Source organism: Schistocerca americana, chromosome 4, assembly GCF_021461395.2.
Source record: "Schistocerca americana isolate TAMUIC-IGC-003095 chromosome 4, iqSchAmer2.1, whole genome shotgun sequence".
Taxonomy (NCBI): Eukaryota; Metazoa; Arthropoda; class Insecta; order Orthoptera; family Acrididae; genus Schistocerca; species Schistocerca americana.
The window spans coordinates 834094102-834117640 of NC_060122.1; the positions used below are offsets into that span (position 1 = coordinate 834094102).

The 23539-nt window shown below is 43.8% G+C and overlaps 1 protein-coding gene across 1 annotated transcript in view; it reads right to left on the reverse strand.

Annotated features, from left to right (window-relative positions):
• The window catches only part of LOC124612462 (probable cytochrome P450 4aa1), a 238576-nt gene that overhangs the window by 48521 nt on the left and 166516 nt on the right, over positions 1-23539 (reverse strand). The window contains exons 4-6 of the mRNA XM_047140689.1: positions 21513-21603; positions 14860-15039; positions 8395-8467 (exon numbers count right to left, since the gene is read on the reverse strand). Of these exons, the coding sequence (XP_046996645.1) occupies positions 8395-8467; positions 14860-15039; positions 21513-21603 (344 nt within the window). The remainder of the gene's footprint in view (positions 1-8394; positions 8468-14859; positions 15040-21512; positions 21604-23539) is intronic.

Consider the following 23539-nt stretch of genomic DNA (forward strand, 5'->3'; position numbering starts at 1 on the left):
TGATACTCTGACCAATATGTGCCATGTCTCAGCTACAAGGAATGCGATATACACGCAAACTAAGATCATCCTTAATTTTAGATGGAGGTCGGAAAACGCATTTCACATGGTATTTCCGTAAAATACGACCGATCTTTCCTGAATTATTCCAAAAACCGAAGTTTTAAATTTGTCTGTACATCGCCTGTCCGTTCCAGTTTGCGCCTTGAAAATGGCGGGGTGTACTCCCGTCGCAATATCGGCGGTCGCTGTAAATATTACTTGGCTGAATTCCCATAGGTTGTGATCCTATAATTTTGTTGAACGTTGTATAGAATAGAGTTAATCTATAGGAAAAAAATATTATACATCAACAGAAAGATTTTGTTATAACTTTTGGTTATTTGTATTTGTAGGAAGAAACGGCGTACGGTGCATGTTGCTGACTGACTGTTGTACTTACGTTAGTCAAATAAAGGACATTATAACTACTGTCCACATTCCAATTTGTAACTCATCATCTAGGCTCCATACTACGCTCCCTTCATGACAGACATTCACTCAAATCAGCTGTTTCCCGAAAGTCTACATTCGCTTTTGACTTTACACAGAAATGAGGATAAAAACACAGTGGATATCAAACATATCTTTGACTTTCTAGTCTCTTACAGTCGTGAACAGAAACTGAAACACACACGTTGCGTTTATATCATTTTATGGGACGCATTGCCCCAGAAATTAAAAGTAACTCAATTTCCCCGGTTCAGACCAAGGTTTTGAGAAGGATACTCTCGCTTCTAATGCAAATGGGAAAATTGTAAATCCCTTCCAAAATATTCCCTATTGGAACGCCTTTGTCAGACTACCAGATTTCCTGGCGTCTCGCTGGAAAGAACTGAACTTCATAATCTGTAATCAAGGCACTATTCGAAGGAGATGCACCGAAGCAGACCCCACTCCACTCAGTAGCTGCTTGACTACAAGTTTTATTTGTTTTGTTTTCTAGTTTTAGGAGGCAGACGAATCAAATGATGAACTAACTGATCGAAACCGGTCGTTATAAAAAGAATAAAATTTGCGATCAAATATTATTTCGTACTCCGCAAGTTAAATCTAGTTTTGACTAAAAGACGCTTCTTAACTTTGGTAGACATGTTTATTACCTGGTACTCAGTTTCCATAACCTTTAATCTTTTTCAGACCTTTTTTCGAGGTTTCTCAGGAGGTGTTCCCTCGAAGCAGCCTTCACATTCTCTAAGCGCGTATATAACACAGATTCCTCTTTCTATGTATCAGAAGACAATAAAACGAAAATGTGGCATGGCCCCTTTCTGACGGCACAGACATCGTTTATTTATCCCGACACTTATTAATTCCTTTTTTAGCATCTTCAGCAGTTGATTGGCCTGGTTGCAAAAGAACAAGAAATGCTATGGAAATGGCAAACTTCTCGTAATGACGTGAACAGCATTCTGCAGTTATCAACCAAGCATAGGCTTCCGAGCCGAAGAAAACTTTTGATAGCCGGAGCAGAGCTATGGTAGCGAGGGGGCGATAGGATTAGACTACGCAACTGATTGGAGAACGGTCAAACGGTTGACAGTCTGTTGAGCACCCAAGGTGATGAGTATGTGGTATATTTAATCAGATCATTATTTTGGTTCGAAACAACTGGGCAAAAAGTCTGGCTTCATCGGATCACCCCAAGAGAGTATTCGGTTCACTAAGCTTCAGTGCATACAAAATTGTGCTACATCACGAGTGAAACGGTGATATGTGAAGGTCCGTAATTGGTGGAATAAAATTATCTGAGCGAGATATAATTTTTACACAAAACTTAGTGACAAATCGTGTGTCATGGTTATCTCTCTCATCCTTTGGTCTTTCCTGCAAATGAATAATTCACAGGCTATCATTTCGGCGCTTAATTATCACATCATTTAGGTAGCGTATATTATTTGCATTACATTGTGTAATGGTTGGTGCACGAAATGCTCAGTTGTATTTGATAGCCGCTACACCGATTGCATCTAATACGGGAAGCATGACGTGGTCCTGCTCTGTTTCCGCATTCTTTCCCTTGTGTTGGAACCACGGCTGTGGCCTTGGCGTTTTTCCTGCTTCCTGGCAGGTGTTGTTTCTCATATTGCGTGCCGCGCGGTGTGAGTCTCCGTTGTATAACGGGTCACAGAGGTGAAGGCAGCGGCAGCCGCACGCTGCAAAGCAACTGGCCGTACTCTGGTTTCCGCAAACCGCAGAACGTGCCAGTTCACGCGAAAGTACACTGAAGCGCCAAAGAAACTGGTAATAGGCATGCGTATTCAAATACAGAGATATGTAAACAGATGGAACACGGCGCTGCCGTTCAAATGGATCTGAGCACTATGGGACTTAACATCTCTGGTCATCAGTCCCCTAGAACTTAGAACTACTTAAACCTAACTAACCTAAGGACAGCACACACATCCATGCCCGAGGCAGGATTAGAACCTGCGAACGTAGCAGCAGCGCGATTCCGGACTTAAGCGCCTAGAACCGCTCGGCAACAGCGGCCGGCGCCAACGCCTATATAAGACAACAAGTGTCTGGCGCAGTTGTTAGATCGATTACCGCTGTTACAATGGCAGGTTATCGAGATTTAAATGCGTTTGAACGTGGTGTTATAGACGGCGGGCGAGCGATGGGACACACCCTCTCCGAAATAGCAATGAAGTGGGGATTTTCCCGTACGACCATTTCACGAGTGTACAGAGAATATCAGGAATCCGATAAAACATCAAATCTCCGACATCGCTGCTGCCGGAAAAAGATTCTACAAGACCGTGACCAACGACGACTGAAGGGAATCGTTCAACGTGACGGAAGTGCAACTCTTCCGTAAATAGCTGCAGATTGCTAGGCCATCGACAAACATACGAACCATTCAACGAAACATCATCGACATGGGCTTTCGGAGCCGAAGGCCCACTCGTGTACCCTTTACGACTTTCAACACCGACATATGACTGTTGACGACTGAAAACATGTTGTCTGGTCGGACGAGTCTCGTTTCAAATTGTACCGAGTGGATGGACGTGTACTGGTATGGAGACATCATGAATCCATGGACCCTGCATGTCAACAAGGGGTAGATTAGATTAGATTAGATTAGATTAATACTAGTTCCATGGATCATGAATACGATATTTCGTAATGATGTGGAACGAGTCGAATTTTCCAATACATGACATAATTAGGTTAATTTAACAACATACTTAAGTTAATATAACAACTTTATTTTTTTTTTGATTTTTTTTATTTTTTTTTAATTTTTTTTATATTTTTTTTTCTTAATTTATATCTAAAAATTCCTCTATGGAGTACAAGGAGTTGTCATTCAGAAATTCTTTTAATTTCTTCTTAAATACTTGTTGGTTATCTGTCAGACTTTTGATACTATTTGGTAAGTGACCAAAGACTTTAGTGCCAGTATAATTCACCCCTTTCTGTGCCAAAGTTAGATTTAATCTTGAATAGTGAAGATCGTCCTTTCTCCTAGTATTGTAGCTATGCACACTGCTATTACTTTTGAATTGGGTTTGGTTGTTAATAACAAATTTCATAAGAGAGTATATATACTGAGAAGCTACTGTGAATATCCCTAGATCCTTAAATAAATGTCTGCAGGATGATCTTGGGTGGATTCCAGCTATTATTCTGATTACACGCTTCTGTGCAATGAATACTTTATTCCTCAGTGATGAATTACCCCAAAATATGATGCCATATGAAAGCAATGAGTGAAAATAGGCGTAGTAAGCTAATTTACTAAGATGTTTATCACCAAAATTTGCAATGACCCTTATTGCATAAGTAGCTGAACTCAAACGTTTCAGCAGATCATCAATGTGTTTCTTCCAATTTAATCTCTCATCAATGGACATACCTAAAAATTTGGAATATTCTACCTGGTGGAGGCTCTGTAGCGGTGTGGGGCGTGTGCAGTTGGAGTGATTCGACTCAGATAGCTGACACGTCAGTAAGCATCCTGTCTGATCACCTGTATCCATTCACGTCCATTGTGCATTCCGAGGACTTGCGCAATTCCAGCAGGACAATGCGTCACCCCACACGTCCATAATTGCTTCACAGTGGCTCCAGGAACACACTGCTGAGTTTAAACACTTCCGCTGGCCACCAGACATGAACATTGTTGAGCTTATCTGGGATGCCTTGCAACGTGCTGTTCAGAAGAGACCTGTGTCCCCTTGTAATCTTACGGATTTATGGCGATGCCTGCAGGATTCCTGGTGTAACGTCCTCTAGCACGACTGCACACATTAGGCTAGTCCATGCCACGTTGGGTTGTGGCACTTCCGCGTGCTCACGGGGACCCCACACCATATTAGGCAGGGGTACCAGTTTCTTTGACTCTTCAATGTATAAGGGGCAGTCGCCACAACTGTTGATACATTGACCGCACTGTGAGACAAAATGGCCAACGCCTTGATGGATAATCGTCTGCGCCTGCCTATGGAACCGTGATTATACCCGGGCGTCCACCATCTCGTCCGAAAAAAACCTACAGCTACGTAGGTCTTTCTTCAGGGTTCCAAAAATATGCAAATCGCATGCGAAGAGATCGGTCTGTATGGAGAATGTGTAAGGACTTCCCATCCAAAGGTAAACAGCGTAAACGAAATAACCTTGGCAGCATGTGGGCAGGCGTTCACTAAGGAAAAATGTTACACAAGGACTGACCTTGTCGAACGAGAGCGAAACCAGTGAAAGAAACAGGACTGTCTGCAATTACACTATCGTATATCCGTAGTCCGCATCCTGTATTCACAGTCGTAGAGCCAAATTAAATGCTGATAATCCCGGGTGTATACGTCGATTTAATGCGATTTGTCAAATCGGCGAGAGCGTCCTGCTATAACAATTCTTAAATCAATTACATGAGACATATGCTTCTCAAATGTATGGCCGAATGCTTTTGAAGTGATGTACTTGTCCGAACTGCAGTTTAGTGGAAGTTATTCGAAAGTGGTATTCTAAACACTGATGTAACTAAATTATAATTATTGTTATATTAAGGCATTTTATATATTTTATCCTAGGCTTTAGTGTCATATTAAAACTGGGATCACTGCAAGTTTATTCTTTTGATTTGTGTTGGGGGAAGGGTGATACATCTACATCTACATCCACATGGATACTCTCCAAATCACATTTAAGTGCCTGGCCGAGGGATCATCTAACCACCTTCACCATTTTCCATTATTCCAATCTCGTATAGCGCGCGGAAAGAACGAAAACCTATATCTTTCCCTACCAGCTCTGAAATCCCTTATCTTGTCATGGTGATCGTTTCTCCCTATGTAGGTCGGCGTCAAAAAAATATTTTCGCATTCGTAGAAGAAAGGTGGTGATAGGAATTTCGTGAGAAGATTCCGTCGCAACGAAAAACGCCTTTGTTTTAATGATGTCCAGTTCAAATCCTGTATCATTTCAGTGACTTTCTCGCCCCATTTCGCGATAATACAAAACGTGCTGCCCTTCTTTGAAATTTTTTGATACACTCCGTCAGTTCTATCTGGTAAGGATCCCACAGCGCGCAGCAGTATTCCAAAAAAGGGCGGACAAGCGTAGTGTAGGTGGTCTCCTTAGTAGATCTGCTACATTTTCTAAGTGTCTTGCCAACAAAACGCAGTCTTTGGTTAGCCTTCCTCACAACATTTTCTATGTGTTGCTTCCAATTTAAGTCATTCGTAATTGAAATTCCTAGGTATTCTGTTGAATTTATGGGCATTAGATTTGACTCATTTGTCCTGTAACCGAAGTTTAACGGATTCCTTTTACCACTCGTGTGGATGACCTTACACTTTTCGTTATTTAGGGTCAACTGCCAATTTTCACACCATACAGATATCCTTTCTAAATCGTTTTTAAGTTTCTTTTGACCTTCTGATGACTTAATTAGTAGATAAACAACAGCGTCAGCTGCAAACAACCTAAGACGGCTGCTCAGATTGTCTCCCAAATCGTTTATATAGATAAGGAACATCAAAGGGTCTAAAACACAACCTTGGGGAACGCCAGAAATCACTTCTGTTTTACTCGATGACTTTCCGTCAATTACTACGAACTGTGTCCTCTCTGACGGGAAATCACGAAACCAGTCACATAACTGGGACGATATTCCGTAAGACGCTACAAGCCGTTTTTGCGGTAGATTAGATTAGATTAGTTTTTCGTTCCATAGATCCGCGCTGGGGAGATCCTCGTGGATGTGGAACATGTCAATTTTTTTTTAAAAGCTGAAATAACAATACTAATAGTACGAATATATATAATACATCATTTGTCTCTATTAAAAAATTCGTCAATGGAGTAGAAAAAGTTGGCCACTAGTAAGTCTTTCAGGCTCCTTTTAAACTGATCTTTATTTGTAACTAAACTACAGTGTCAAAAGCCTTCGGGAAATCTAGAAATACGGAATCAATTTGAAATCCCTTGTCAATAGCACTCACCACTTCATGCGAATAAAGTGCTTGTTGTGTTTCACAAGAACGATGTTTACTAAATCCATGTTGACTGTGTGTCAATAGAGCGTTTTCCTCGAGGCAATTCAAAATTTTCGAAACCAATATATGTTCCAAAATCCTGCTCCATATCGACGTTTATGATATGGGCCTGTAATTTAGTGGATTACTCGTACTACGTATCTTGAATATTGGTGTGACCTGTGCAACTTTCCAGTCTCTCTAAGGAACTGTAGCCCCAGAAGCGAATCTTTGGCCCAGTCCTATTTCCTACCATCCAATTTGAAACGATATCTAAATTTCACTTTCAAGAGGAACCATAACCAATCACTTGTTCGTCGGCTACATGCATAAAACTCAAAAACGTGACGCCGGTGTAAAAGGTAAGTGGAATACTTCATCATTACCATGTTTGCGAAAACCCGTGCTCTGATGATTCCCGACGAATGCCAAAGCTGTGATGGTGCTTGCTGAGAATTGTTCCAGAATAACAAAGCAAGCTTTAATAGATGTCCGAGTCCACGTACCCAACAATTTATTTGTACATACAGCGTTCCAAAAGTGAAATAGTTCTCATGATATCTCGTGTTACAGCATGCAGAAAATGTTTCTTCAGAACCCACGTGAAAATGGTCAATTATTAAATATATTCTACTCATACGTTAGGACAAATCGAAGTTATAAAATAAATATGATTACTCTAAGGGAAGAACAATGTTACAGTATTGTGAGGTAGCAAAAACAGTTGAAAGAAGTACGTATTCCCGCAGTAAAATCTTATTAAGGACAGTAAGGCAAAGATACGCTACATGCCTACGAAAACATGCTCAAAAAAAGTAAAATAAAAGTAAAAGTGGTACACTGTATAATGTGATACCACAAGCATGACAAGAGACACCCGAATGGTTCAAATGCCTCTGAGCACCATGGGTGTTAACATCTGAGGTCATCAGTCCCCTAGAATTAGAACTACTTAAACCTAACTAACCTAAGGACATCACACAGATCTATGCCCGAGGCAGGATTCGAACCGTAGCAGCAGCACGGCAGCACGATTCCGGACTGAAGCACCTAGAATCGCTCGGCTACAGCGGCCGGCGAGACACCCGAAAAAATTTTTTCAGTAAGTACCTGTTTGAGTGATCTAAGATGCTGCAACGATTTAGGCTTCAACGAAATGTGCTGAATGTGTATAAGAATCATAAAAACGTTAATTTTGAAATTTGGATTAAAATTAAAAGAAATGTAAGCCTTCTTGTCATTACTTTTATTTTCGTAGTTTGGCCTTCAATCAGTCCGAATTTGGATTTTATTTGACATTCTTTAACTTATCCAGCGAGAAGCATGTCAGATTCTCCTAATTCTCCCAAGAGGGCTGGTAATAACAGATCACACGAAGAGTTTGAGACAAAAATTAACTGCGGAACAAGGGAAACAGACGGGGATGTACAAATCACGTGTCATTATATTCACAAAGCACATAATTTATCCCTTAAGAAGTATTTCATAAAGCGTTCTCCCACTATTGATATCTGCAAGGCGTTTCTTATCTCTGGTCTTATCCACAGGTGGACAAACACGAGAATCTTGCGCTGCTGTAATGCTTGCGTTGTCCGCTCCACCGCGAAGAGTTTTTGCCCACGAGAGCGTTCCGGTAAACAGAACCGGTTTACACACTGCACTTGCTATTGTATAACAGCCGCCAATAGGCGGCGGTCCCGTTTTCTGCGGAGCAAAAACTTGTCTGTAATGTCGAACGGTCGGTATGAGTCAACACTGTTTCGTGGAGCAGACTACCTCGTGAGACTGGAGGGCAGTATGCTGATGGGACGAGAACAGGTAGCGGGGACATGCACCTGGTGTATATATAGGTCGCACGTATTGTACTCACTTTCTGAAGGGCGACGCCTCCCTCGCTGCGTCCTGCTGTGGCGTCTTCGGGACGGGGATTCCCATCACCGCCTCTGCAAAAGCAGTCAACAGACAAACATCAGTGGCGGATGTAACGTTCAGATTTGTTACGTACGATATACATATACAGGGACTAACGGGTACAGGTGCAGATATTTCTGTTCGTGGCTCAGGACCGTGCACTTAACAATATAACATCAGTTTTTAGACCATTTGCAGAGTAATAATAGCACTATTACAGGTCGTACGTTTTTAGGTTGGTTAGTACCTCCCAGAATCTCTGGCAAGAGCAAGCCACTAATGTTTATTTTCCCGTGGGCAGCAGGTCAGATGTTGAAGTGTTGATGCGTGGAGGAAAAACAGTTAGTCTATAGTGACAGACGTAGTCCACTTAGTGGTGCAGTTACCACCATGCAGAAAACTTCAGGTCGTCATGTTTGTGACGTGTTTATGGGAAGACAGTTCGACGCAGAGAGAAACAACCGAAACACTGTACGTGTGTACAAATAAACGTACCTCATGTAAAAATATCTGCACCTATAGCCGTTACATCCCGTATCTAAAGGGTAGTCAGTAAAAGTCTGAAAAACTTGCAGGATGTTGCGGCGCCGTGCCGTTTCCGAGTTAATTAGCACTGAAGTTAGCCACCAGGCCCGCCAGATGCGATTAGTGACAGTTGATCTCATAGCGTGGATGATACCGCAAGAGACTGTTCAGTTGTTGGCTCGAGTTCTATCCTTACTGCAGTTCCATGTCCTTTTGTCCTCTCGGTCTCTTGTTCAGTGTAAGAGAACTAGACGAAGTACACATTTGGCGACACCAATTCTGGCGGGTCGCTAGAATTCGCATACTGTTAAGAGGTGTGACATGTGTTGAGAATTATGGAGGTATAATTGTTATGACTATGTGTGTGTGTGTGTGTGTGTGTGTGTGTGTGTGATCAAAAGTATCCGGTCGGAGCAGTGTCCTCTATCGGTAATGCTGGAATTCAGTATGGTGTTGGCCCACCGCTAGTCTTGATGACAGCTTCCACTCTCGCAGGCATACGTTCAGTCAGGTGCTGGAAGGTTTCTTGGGGAATGGCAGCCCATGCTTCACGGAGTGCTGAACAAAACATCCCAAAGGTGTTCTATAGGATTCAGGTCAGGACTCTGTGCAGGCCAGTCCATTACAGGGATTTTACTGTCGTGTAACCACTCCGCCACAGCCCGTGCATTATGAACAGGTGCTCGATCGTATTGAAAGGAGCAATCGTCATCCCCTAATTGCTCTTCAACAGTGGGAAGCAAGAAAGTGCTTAAAACATCAATGTAGGCCCGTACTGTGGTAGTGCCACGCAAAACGACAAGCGGTGTAAGCCCCCTCCATGAAAAACACGCCCATACCACAACACCACCATCTCCGAAATTTACTGCTGGCACTACACACGCTGGCAGATGACGTTCACCGGGCATTCGTCATACCCATACCCTGCCATCTTATCGCCACACTGTGTACCGTGATTCGTCACTCACACAACGTTTTCCCACTGTTCAATCGTCCAATGTTTACGCTCCTTACACCAAGCGAGGCGTCGTTTGGCATTTACCGGCGTGATGTGTGGCTTATGAGCAACCGCTCGACCATGAAATCCAATTTTTCTCACCTCCCGCCTAACTGTGATAGTACTTGCAGTGGATCCTGATGCAGTTTGGGATTCCTGTGTGATGGTCTGGATAGATGTCTGCCTGTTACACATTACGAACCTCTTCAACTGTCTGCGGTTTCTGTCAATCACCGGACGAGGTCGGCCTGTACGCTTTTGTGCTCACGTTTCCCTTCACGTTTCCACTTCACTATCACATCTGAAACATTTGACCTAAGGATGTTCAGGAGTGTGGAAATCTCGCGTACAGACACAAGTGACAGCCAATCACCTGACTACGTTCGAAGTCCGTGAGTTCCGCGGAGCGCCCCATTCTGCTCTCTCACGATGTCTGATGACTACTGAGGTCGCTGATATGCAGTACCTGGCAGTGAGTGGCAGAACAATGCACCTAATATGTAAAACGTATGTTTATGGGGGTGTCCGGATACTGTTGATCACATACATATCAAACAAACGAGGTAATGTGGGTGTGTGTTGCCAATGAATCCGTTGAACGTATACTCATTTAGAGCAATGTTCACTCGCAGATAATATTTATGTATGACCATCTGTGTCTTTTCCTTAATTGGTTTAATGGCTCTGAGCACTATGGGACTTAACTTCTAACGTCATCAGTCCCCTAGAACTTAGAACTACTTAAACCTAACTAGCCTAAGGACATCACACACATCCATGCCCGAGGCATGATTCGAACCTGCGACCGTAGCGGTCGCGCGGTTCCAGACTGTAGCGCCTAGAACCGCTCGGCCACTTTTCCTTAATATTATTTAGTTTTGCAAGCTTTTGTGCTTATCTTTCGTTAGTCATAAAGTTTCTATGACGCGCTGAATGATTTTGTGTGATTAATATTTTAGTCTCCATGAAGAGCAATAAACATTAATAAAAGTAAGAACGATGAATTTCGTCCCTGATATACTCAAAACTATGTATATCGGTAATTTACAGCATAATTCCAAATTCGATTTTTTTTCGAGTCACATTTAGTTTGGCGTACTAGGAAGCCAAGGAAGCCATTTCACAACTCCGTCGCAGCAACAGTTAATTAAAACAGAGACTCGACAATACGATAAAGTGTTTTGGTCATCAGTCTCTTTATTGGTTCGATGCAGCCCGCCACGAATTCTTCTTCTGTGCCGCCCTCTTCATCTGAGAGCAGCACTCGCAAACTGCGTCCTCAGTTAAGTGCTGGATGAACCCTACTCTTTGTCTTCTACAGCTTTTACCCACTACGGCTCTCTCAGTGTCCATGGAAGTTATTCTCAAATGTGTTCACGTGTTATAGTCCTGTCCCTTCTCCGTAAGAGTGTCTTCCACATTTTCCTCTCCTCGGCGATTCGGCAGAGATTTCCTCATTTCTAATCGCTCGATATAGTTTTTAACATTCTTCCTTAACACCGTATCTCAAACGCTTCGAGCCTTTTCTTTTCTGGTGTTCCCTCTGTCTATGATTCACCACCCTATAACGCTGTGGTGCAGGCGTACATTATCAGAAATTTCTTCCCCCTCTGTTTAGGCGGTACATAATTTACAAAATGGAGGTTGCTATTCCTTCTCTTCCCGCAAATACGCAAACGAAAGCTACAACTGAGATGTGACACTGGTCACGATCAAGCGAAATGCCCTGAGTTAGTATCTTCAAAGCTTTTAGCCACGTTCATTCTTGATATTGAATGAAAATTATTAAGATACTACCTCGTACGGAATCCATCCAACTTTTGAACGGCATATGTCTGTAGTAGAAATGAAGTTATACCCAAAATTGGCAGAGCTGTTACTGCAAGCTTTGCCCCACACCGTTATCACGTAGCTTTCGGAGTCACTGCATACTGCCGAGATAAATCATGTTTTGCGCGTCTGAATTTCCACTCCATAGATAATATCACTCTACAGTCATACGTAGGCAAATTATACAATATTAGAGCTACTCACTAAAGCAAGTGGCCAAATTTTCTTGATTGTTTTCCGAGTTATCATGAAGCTACTATCAAACTTGTTTAAGACATCATATATTTTGTTTTTCAACTTAGATTATAACTGAAGAAAAATTTTGTGCGGTATTCTCTCTAGAGGAGATCAGTTTGCTCAGCTAATGTTCCTGGCACAGTCATAGCAAGACAAACGCCACAACTTTCATTACGTGATCACTGAATTAGACCACACTGGGAATATGCAAACTAAAATAGAGCAAATTACGACATTATCTGGACCCAGTGAGGTATTCAGGCAATAAATAGCAGGAGTTCGAGAGTGAAAGGCAAATCAAATTTTGGAAATTTTTGGTAAGTTCCTATGGGACCAAACTGCTGAGTTTTGTAGGGAGCACATTACGCTCATGTGGGAGCGATCTAGATGCTTGTAAAACAATAAACTGATAGTCAAGATCGCAGGAATTCTTTTTATTTCATGATTACCGGTTTCGGCGAAACTAAAGCCGCCACCATCGGATTTTAGGACACATACAGGTTACAACATCAAGGCAAACAATGGTGATATTAACAGTTGCCTATAACATTCTGGCCTTACAAAATTGTCGTAAGTAGCACATAGGCGTCCAAGAGAGATGACATTATAAATGTTAAGTGTCTCCCTCACATACAAGCGCAAGCTAGGTACTGATGAGGTCGTCGGTTCCCTAGGCTTAAACGCTACTTAATCTAACTTAAACTAACTTAGACAACATACACACACCCATGCCCGAGGGAGGACTCGATCCTCTTCCGGGGGGAGCTGCGCGAAGCGGGAAAAATGGTTCAAATGGCTCTGAGCACTATGCGACTTAACTTCTGAGGTCATCAGTCGCCTAGAACTTAGAACTAATTAAACCTAACTAACCTAAGGACATCACACACATCCATGCCCTAGGCAGGATTCGAACCTGCGACCGTAGCGGTCGCTCGGCTCCAGACTGTAGCGCCTAGAACCGCACGGCCACTCGGGCCGGCGCGAAGCGGGACAACGTGTCCCAGACCGCGCGTTAGCAAATTAAAAATTTGTCGGCGTTTGAGGAAAGCTGGATCACTGAGATCTAAGTGTCATTTCTCATTATTAGCTGCGTTCGTGGTGTCTGTTCTATTCTAACTGAGTGGACCGTGTCGTTAACGTCAGGAAACAACAGAATGTTGAGACATTTGTTGAGCTAAGTAACAGATAGGTAATTAATACGAGTAAGCGGATAAGCACAGTGCCCTGGTGAAGTCGACCACCGAGCACAGTAGTACTCTTTGAAATTATTTTCAGGTCAATACACAAATGGCAATGGCGTCACAAGCAATACATCAGTAAATTGGAGCATTCAATAAAATTCTAGTGGATTGACAATCTGCCAAAGCTCTGTTAGTTTCATGAATTGCATTTGCTTATATGATAGCGGAACAAACACTGGTAGCAGTTACTTCTGTAACATATCTGGGAGTATGCGTGCGGAACGATTTGAAGTGGAATGATCATATAAAATTAATTGTTGGTAAGGCGGGTACCAGGTTGAGATTCATTGGGAGAGTCCTTAGAAAATGTAGTCCATCAACAAAGAAGGTGGCTTACAAAACACTCGTTCGACCTATACTTGAGTATTGCTCATCAGTGTGGGATCCGTACCAGAGCGGGTTGACGGAGGAGATAGAGAAGATCCAAAGAAGAGCGGCGCGTTTCGTCACAGGATTATTTGGTAACCGTGATAGCGTTACGGAGATGTTTAACAAACTCAAGTGGCAGACTCTGCAAGAGAGGCGCTCTGCATCGCGGTGTAGCTTGCTCGCCAGGTTTCGAGAGGGTGCGTTTCTGGATGAGGTATCGAATATATTGCTTCCCCCTAGTTATACCTCCCGAGGAGATCACGAATGTAAAATTAGAGAGATTAGAGCGCGCACGGAGGCTTTCAGACAGTCGTTCTTCCCGCGAACCATACGTGACTGGAACAGGAAAGGGAGGAAATGACCGTGGCACGTAAAGTGCCCTCCGCCAGACACCGTTGGGTGGCTTGCGGAGTATAAATGTAGATGTAGATGTAGATCGGGTTGTGAGTCTTTACCGACAGCTACATGAGTCTTTATCGTCAGCTGTATGAGGCTATGGATTCACTATGCACCACGGTGGTGACTATTAAATGGCGTATTGGTTAGACGAATGTCGTGTTTTACTGCACTCAGCGAATAGGTTTGGCATTTTAGCGCCAACCATTCGAGTCTAGTGATGCTTCCTGCATGATGTCGACAACTCAGATCAGTGTAGTTCACATTACATTCTCGTTTGGAGGTCGTGTTGTATGTAGGCGGATGAATAGATAGACAGCTAGAGAGACAGTGTATAGATACTGCGAAACAACGGACACTAGTGGTGTACGAAGGTGGACGTACGACTGGGTTCCGATATCAATAAAATATCTTGACAGAGCGCCGTTCTTTACTGGTTTTAGGAACACAACCAGGACGTCAAACATTCTTAGTGATCTGCAAGTTATGTATAGCTCAGAATCATAGAACATTTTTTGAATGTCATCGAATGGTGGAGTTCGCTTTCCACCCAGAACAATTCTCTGCATTTGAGGTCACCTATGAGCCGCAATACTCGCTGAAGGGAGTTTCGACTTGATCGTACTTCTGCCGACACCTCATTACAACACTGCCACGAACAATCGCCGTTGTGACTGAGGCAAAAGTGGGACTTGTACTGTTTTAGGTACATGATAATTCAGTAAACACGTGTTGGAATACAGTAGGAGCGGTGATTTCAGGACATGACTGTAATATGATTGAGTAGATTGCCGCAGCCATACTGACCGGGCGGTGCTGGCCGCCTTACCGTTGAGGATGTCTATGACGCAGTGGTTGACGTCCGGCGCCACGTTGACGTCCCCCATCTTGGAGGCCAGCCTGGAGACGAGCGCCTGCGCCGATGAGGAGAACGTCTCCACAAAGTTCTCCAGCACGCTCATGTGGAAGGCGGGCTGCAGCAGCAGCCTGTGGTTGCGCCACTTCTTGCCTGTAAGAAAAGGAAATACTGAACGCATGGACCAGTTGGTTCCCTAGATACGGAAAAAGTGCGGAGACAAAGATGCTAACGAGAACAGACCACACACTACTTAAATGGATCGCAAAACCTATATTCTGACTGACAACGTTGACGCAAAGCTACGAATACCTACAGAGAACAGACCATTGTGCAGAAATCTATTTGTAATCCTGGGACGTGCCCCTCAAACTCACAGTGATCTCCAGCACCACGCCAGCCAATGCTTTACTGATGTTCCTCGGATACTACGTATTAGACATTACGGTAAGACGTCGTGTAGCCTCCCACTCGTAACATAAAGTAGAACTGACGAAAATCTAGAACTGACGAAAATGAGGTCTTAGACCAAAGGATATCAACTCGGCCCAGATCTTGAATTGGAGAGTAGGACAACGTGAAAACCACTGAAGAGTTCACCCGCCTTTCCCATTCATTAGAGAACGCCTAGCCCTCATCCGTGTGGACGCCAGTCAGGGCTTGATACACTGCCTAACGCCGGCCGCTGTGGCCGAGCGGTTCTAGGCGCTTCAGTCCGGAACCGCGTGACCGCTACGGTCGCAGGTTCGAATCCTGCCTCGAGCATGGACGTGTGTGATGTCCTTAGGTTAGTCAGGTGTAAGTAGTTCTGAGTTCTAGGGGACTGATGACCACAGATGTTAAGCCCCATAGTACTCAGAATCATTTGAACCATTTCTGAACTGCCTAACGTGACCAGGCTAGTACAGGTTCAACAGGAAAGAAAATGACGTCCGTAATTACGGTCATAGGGAACGCCCGACCACATTATCTTTCACTGTGATGGCTATAATAATGGAATCAGGGAAACCACTGCGGACTAACCAACCACTGTACCAACTTTTAAGAAATTACAAATGGTTTATAAAAATAGGCAGTGTTGCGAATACCATTTTCCGGATTAGAGAGGATACGGCAATTACAAAATCCCTCTCATCCTGCACAGCATCACTACGGAAGCGTGAGTGTGACTCACGACGTGCTAGCGAGTGCGTCTAGTGTTGTGGAGGATATCTAAGCGAATGTTGCGTTGCGCTCCAACCAAAATGACGGCACCACACGAGACACAACCCGCAGTAACACATAAACCAAACGTCGGCGCAGCATCCACTTGCACTCGGCGATGGTCAAGAGGAATTGCACGTCGGATGGACGTGCATAACACATGCAGTGTAATAGAGTGCCATAATCAGTCCCGACGTTTATCCAAGCCTGCTTTGAAAAACACAAAAACAAAAACAAAAGTTTTTTGCGGGAGACTTACAACAAAACCGTACTCTGAGACCATTCTAGAACATTTAAATATTTACAGAAAGAAAAATTATGGAACAATGTGAAAAAAAATGTAGATTAGTTACAAACTACGGCGCGCACATGCTTTATTCAACTTGTAAACGTCACTATAGATATTCGTATTAAGGTTATGACATGTTCGACATGCCTGCCATCATTGGTGATAATGTGGCGCAGACGAATAGCGAAATTGTGCATGACCCGCTAAAGTGTTGCGACATCGATGCTGCCGATGACCCCTGAATGGCTGTTTTAGCTCAACAATGGTTTTGGGGTTACTGCTGTACACGATGTCTTTAATACAGCCCCACGGAAAGGAGCCGCATGTGTTCAGATCCGGAGAATGTGGCAGCAAATCGAGACCCATGCCAGTGGCCTCTGCGTACCCTAGAGCCAGAATGCGGTCTCCAAAGTGGTCCTCCAGGACATCAAGCACTATCCTCCATCGATGGGGTCAAGATCCGTCACGCATGAACCCCATTTTGTTGAAATCAGAGTCGCTTTCGATAATGGGGATAAAATCATCTTCCAAAACATTCACATACCGTTCGGTATCCAACGTTCCATCAAGGAATATCGCACCGACTATTCCGTGACTGGACATTGAAAACCACACAGTCACCCGTTGAGAGTGAAGAGACTTCTCGATCGCGAAATGCAGATTGTCAGTCCACGAGATACGCAGATTTTGCTTATTGACGAACCCATCCAAATGAAAGTGGTCTTGCGCATACTAATTACCATCAGGCCCCGCGGTCAACCGTGCAGTTTGAACGTCCTAACTGTTCAGAAGTTGTGACGATCTTATTTCATATTGTTCGCCTGTAGGCCTCTTATTTATAACCTACCGGAAAATGGCTCCGAAACTTTACTTTTCTCTACTTTTAGTCAGTAGCTAAGCATACAGTCTGTGAACTAATTTTGTTACTCTTACACAATACTTGGAGGAATATGGTTATATATTTTCTTTTTTACAATTACTTATTATCATTATTATTATTATGACTGTGCTGAGACACAGCTTTGAAATCAGCCGAAACATAAAACAATTTAAAAAATGTTAAAACCGGAATGTATTATATAAACAGAAACACTAAATTCTAAAGGAAGCAATTAAATTAACCGCATCCAGTTTCCTGTGTGTGAGAAAGTAGAGGGCTTTCTTGTGTAATAAATATCTGTGTTAGCTCATCACAAACAAGTATGCAACCACCACAATGTTCAAAAATGTTGAAATGTGAGTGAAATCTTATGGGACCTAACTGCTAAGGTCATCAGTCCCTAAGCTTACAGACTACTTAACCTAAATTATCCTAAGGACAAACACACACACCCATGCCGGAGGGAGGACTCGAACCTCCGCCGGGACCAGCCGCACAGTCCATGACTGCAGCGCCTTAGACCGCTTTTTTTTATTGAACAAACTAAAAGTGCATATATATATACACTATGCAAGGTATCACTTAAACATATACAAATGACTGTTAGTTAAACAAAAAATATTAGAAAAACATTAAATACAACAAAGTATAACATTCTGTTTTATTCCTTTTTTTAGTTGTTTTTTTGGTCGATGCATGAGAACGTGGATAAGGGTGTTGCATCATGTGACAGGTACGCATGGCACACCCCAACTTTGAGGGGGGTCAAGGAAGACGCTGCGGAGATAACCGGTAAAAGTTTGTCGGTAAGATGGTTTTCGGGTGAGGGTGCTATGCGCGGTCACAACTTTGTACCAGAAGTCAAGGACTGTATGTGGACCACTCTGAAAGAGATATTCTAAAGCCTGTCCTCGAAACCAGATTAGGGCATGGTGATTAGCAAGAGGGTAGTGAAATGTCTGGGGCAACAACAGGAAATCCGCGGTTACCGTCGTTGGCGGGGCACGGGGATAAAAGCCCACGATTCGTTGGATGAGGAGCCATACGTTTTGCTTCAGGAGGCACGTAAGACGGTGCTCGTCGGTGTCTTCGAGCTGACAGTCAGGGCAGAGTGGGGAGGTGGCCAGTCCTATGGCATGCACACACCCCCAAACCGTGCGCCAGTTATTGTCAGGATGCTGTAGCACCATGGGGTCGCAAGGGTTGGACAGCAGAAACAAACGATAATAGTCTTTTGTACGGGGAGGACGGGTGACTGGAAAATCGGCCCGAACGTAGCTGAGTTCTATGAAACAATTGGCGACGTGGTACAATAATGGAGAAATAGGTGCCATATTGATCGGTGGATCGAGAGAAGCTGGTCGGAGGATATCTAAGAGACTGCGTGTTAAGGACGGGACCGGCCCCTGCCAGTGCCGCAACAGAGTGTGGACAAAGAGTGCAGAAGATCGTGCCCGCACGCTGACGAGTCCGAGGCCACCTTTTGCAGGAGGCAGTGTTAGAGTGTTGTAGCGGGCTTTGAAAAGACGGTTAGTCCTGCACGGCCCACCACAATGCTGTTAGGACCAACTACTAGAGTGAACTCATACACATCTGTTTTTGCAAGTGTCAGCACGAAGTAATGCAAGACACTGTCGACGTTTATCTGCTCGGAGTCCATATTTCGCTGAAAGGCGATTACAGGTCATCTTGCCAATGGCAGAGAGTCTTAAATTTAACAGTGAAATAACAAGGTCACACTACAAACATGGTGCACCTGTGTTCTTCTATTTGAACAAACGTAATTCGAGTCCTCCTTCAACGAAAACGTGACAGTGTACGTACCGTGTGACAACTTGAAGTTACGTAATCGCTCAGGAGTAAATGGCGCTCAGAGGTTTATTATTTCAACGAGAAAACTGCTAGATGCAGTGGCGCAAGACGGAGCTCAAGGTGACCTGTCTACCAACAGAGCTTCATTTAACCTAAGAGAACCCAAGGAGAAGAACTACAGACGTCGCGAATTATACGCCAAACACATCCCAAAAAATAAAAAGAATGAGAAAGAGCCCAGATCCAATACAAAGTAATTTCAGTTACGTACTCCTGGAAGACTTGCCATTTTCACAGATATGTCGTTGAGTGGTTACTTACTGCAATTTTCAGAGTTAAGAAATTTTAAGACAGTAGAATACTTCGGTCCACAGGAACTAGATGAATGAGGTGCACTGTATTCGCCTTCAAGAAGGGGCACCTCGTTTCATATTTTCTGCGATTCCTTTTAATTCATTCCGGCGGTTGTCGAGAAAAATTCTTCAACAATAACAGATTTATTGGGAAACCCTTGGAGAAACAAGGTAGCGTTCCGCCGTTCGAAGTGAACTGGAGTTCAGCAATAATTTCCCATCCTCCTTTGTAGGAACTCATGCACGTCTGTATGTCGCTTGAGCACTTCACTGTGTAAATAACTTACGTCGTTGTTATTAGGCATTGGGAAGAAGGATAAGAGGTCAATGCCAGCGAAAATTAAAGTTGGGCAGCTTTTTGTGATATTAAGACTATCTGGTATTTCCTTACGTTCAGTTCTTAATACAGGTCTGAAATGTGGTTGGATACAGGAATTCTGGCACAAAAATGTCGGATACTTCGTGTTAATCGGAAAGTCTCAACAAAAAAGGAGGACAGCAAGGGTACATCCTACAAATGTAAAAATACCACGTGTCGTCCTAGCTGTGCGGCTGTATTCGTGAAGAAGGGTCGCTGTTTGTAATAATTAACAGAAAATCATCTCAGGAAACAGAAGTGATATGTGGCGTTACCCAAGGAAGTAGTGTAGGCCCTCTGCTGTTCCTAACGTATATGAAAGATTTAGAAAACAATTCTGAGCAGCCCTCGTGGAATGTTTGCAGGTGATGCTGTGACTTAACACTCTCGTAAAGTCACCTGGTGATCAAAATCAATTTCAAAATGATTTAGACAAGATATCTGTATGCGAAAGGTGGTAGTTGACTCTATATAATGAAGAATGTGAAGTCATCCACACGAGTACTAAAAGGAATCGTCTAAATTTCTGTTACACGTTAAATCACACAAATCTAAACTCAGTAAATTCATCTAAATATTTAAGGATTAGAATTATGAATAACTCAAATTGGAAAGAAAACAGAAAATGTTGTCCGGAAGACGAAACAAAGTGTTTTATTGGCAGAACACGTACGTAGAAAATGCAACAGGTCTGCTAAAGAGACTGCAGACGTTATACGGGTCCCCCTCTGCTAGAGTATTGTTGTGCTGTATGGGATCCGAATCAGATCGGTTTGACGAAGGTTGTCGATTAAGTCCAAAGAAGGGAAAGTCATTCTGTGTTATCGCAAAATAGGGAAGAGTGTGTCACAGATATGATACGCGCATTGGGGTATCAATGATTTTTTTAAGGCGTTATTCGTTGTGACGAGATCTTTTCACGAAATTTCAGTCACCAACTTTCTCCGTCCCAATATGAAATTACTTTTATGACAGTAGCCAGCAGAGATAAAAAAAATCCAAGCTCATACGGAATGATTTAAGTGTTCGGTTTTCACGCGGGCTGGTCGAGAATGGAAGGGCAGAGAAATAGTCTGAAGGTGATTCCATAAACACTCCATCAGGCCCTCAAGCGTGAATTGCAGAGAAGTCATGTAGTTGTAGAAGTAGATGTGCGTAATGTATAAGGTGTCTCCTTGACATGATAGAATTCGTATTCTTGGGTAACGCCGGATAACACTTCTGTTTTCCTCGATGATTTTCTCTTCATTGTTACAAACTGCGACCTTTCTTCACGAATACAGCCGCACTGCTGAAACAAATGTGATATTTTTACGTTTGTAGTATGTGCCCCTTCTAACCTCCTTTTCTGATGAGACTTTCCGATTAACACGAAGTGTCAGAATTCTTGTATCCAACCAGATTTCAGACGTCACCATCCTGCACCGTGTGAGCGGAATCAGGGAGACGAGTTCCGGTACTTCCGTCTCCCAGTATTTAATAGCAAGGAACAACTTATTGTTCAGTGATACTAACTCTGGCTGACTAACATTTGATTCATGGTTGATTGCTGGCGACTTCGGAGATAGTGAATCTTCGGTTCTTTGCTCTACTGTTTCTGGTAAGTGAAACACCATCAGCAGTCTGCTCTAAACCATCAGCGAAACGCGACACTGCTAATGAAGTGCTACTTGAGGACTTAAGGGACAGGGGGGGGGGGGGGGGATGCGACAGTGCCCCCCAGCCACTCACCACTGCTCGTGATGAGTCCGTCCCCAATGAAGTTGTGCAACAGCCGGTAGTAGGAGATCTTCTCCGTGTGACGCTGGCTTTTTAGCACCGCCTAGAACAAAAAAAAAAAAACAATAAGTTTCGATTAAGCTGTGTTAGGTTTACAGTAATAAATTAAAATAAACCAAGAAATATTGACTAAAACTTGTAAAAATTAATCAAGCACAAGAGGAAATAGCTTTGTACATAGTTGGGTTCTTTTAAATGTGGCTCTAGAGTAACGCATTAAACAAGCGCTCAAGGAAACATATCATTTGTCAGTCCAGAAATTAAAGTGTATCTTGTATCACATATTCAGTTTCTGTTCCGTTTAAGATGACATGTTATTTGGCGCTTCTCTTTCTCGTAAACTACACAGAGAGATGTTGCGGGACTAAAGTCCTCATAGGGGCAAAACTGCCTGTCCGGAGTAACCGTTCTTCTACGTACAGTACTTATTTTCCTCACTCACACAATTACGCGTGTCCGTCTTCTTAAACGTGTCAAGGAATGAGAAAAGTATTGTTTCCTTTAGCAAACACGCCGCGTAATGACGAGGATAGTAACAGCTTTTGTTTCTTTGTCTCACCCGCAAATGGAGTAAGAAGGGGCAGAACTATTCTGCTACACATATTGCACGGTGGTTTTTAAGAGTAGGGATCCGGACAGAGGTGTACGCTGGTAATCCAAAACACTATGACCACTGCCCACCACGACGATGGATGCCGCCTGGTGGCGTTGCGGGCACGTGACGTGGTAACAAAAGCAGGTAAGCGGAGCTGACAAGGATGGGGCATCACCCTAGCGAAGATATGGGCTGCAGACGGGGAAATCCATTGACGTAACCGACTATGACAATGGGCAGATTATTATCACGCAGAGACTGTGAACGAGTATCTCGAAACGGTGAAGCTGGTCGAATGTTCACGTGCTGCTATCTATGAAAAGAGGTAGGACAGAGAAATTGTCGCTAGCCGCTAAATGGTTGGACGTCCACGACTCTGCACAGAACGTGGGGTTCGGAGGCTTGTGTAGGACAGATGGTGATCTGAGGCATCTCTGCCGAAAGAGCACAATGCTGGTCCACACACAAATGTTTCGGATCACACCGTTCAACGCACGTTGTTGAACAAGGAGCTCCACAGTAGACCACCCCTACGTGTTCGCATGTGGACTCAACGACACTGTCAATTACCATTGCCGTGGCGAGAGACCACCGAGATTCGACCGTCGATCAATGGAAATGTGTCGGCTCTTTAGGTGAATCACATGTTTGCTACACTAGATCTATGGTCGTCTCCTCAAATACCGTCATCGAGGACAATGGCGGCTCGAAACGTGTAGTGCGCCAAGGACGCAGTCTGTCGGGAGAAGTATTATGCTGGGACCTGTGATAGTAATCGAAGGCAGGCTGACAGCTGCGAACCGCCTGCACCCCTTCATGCTTGATCTCTTCCCCGGCGGCGACGTCATCTTTCAGCAGCGTAATTGTCCGTGCCTCGGAGACAGAGCCGTGTTCCAGTGGTCTGGAGGGCATTATAGTGAACTCATGTTGATATCTCGGCCACGAAATTCGCCTAATGTAAACCCTGTGAAACCCAAAGGGAACCCTATCGGGTGAGATCACCGCGTAGACAAATCAGCTGGCCGTTATTTACACGAATTACATGACCTGTGCGTAGACTCGCCAGGGTAGCTGAAAGCGCTAATGAGCTCCTTCCTGGACTCACTCCGGCCCCGGATCGAAACCGCCCGTTGGATTAACGACAAGGGCCGGTATGCCGACCAGCCCAAATGTGCGTTTTTAGGCGGTTTTCCACGCCCTGCTATGTGAATACTGGGCTGGTCTCCACGTTCCGCCTCAATTCCACGACTCGCAGACATTTGAAAACATTCGCACTCTTCCATGGCTTACACTAGATGCAGACAGCTAGGGTACACTAATTCTGTCCAAGGTGGTTCAGGGGGGTGGTAGGAAGGGCATCCGGCGACCTTCTGCAACTAACACT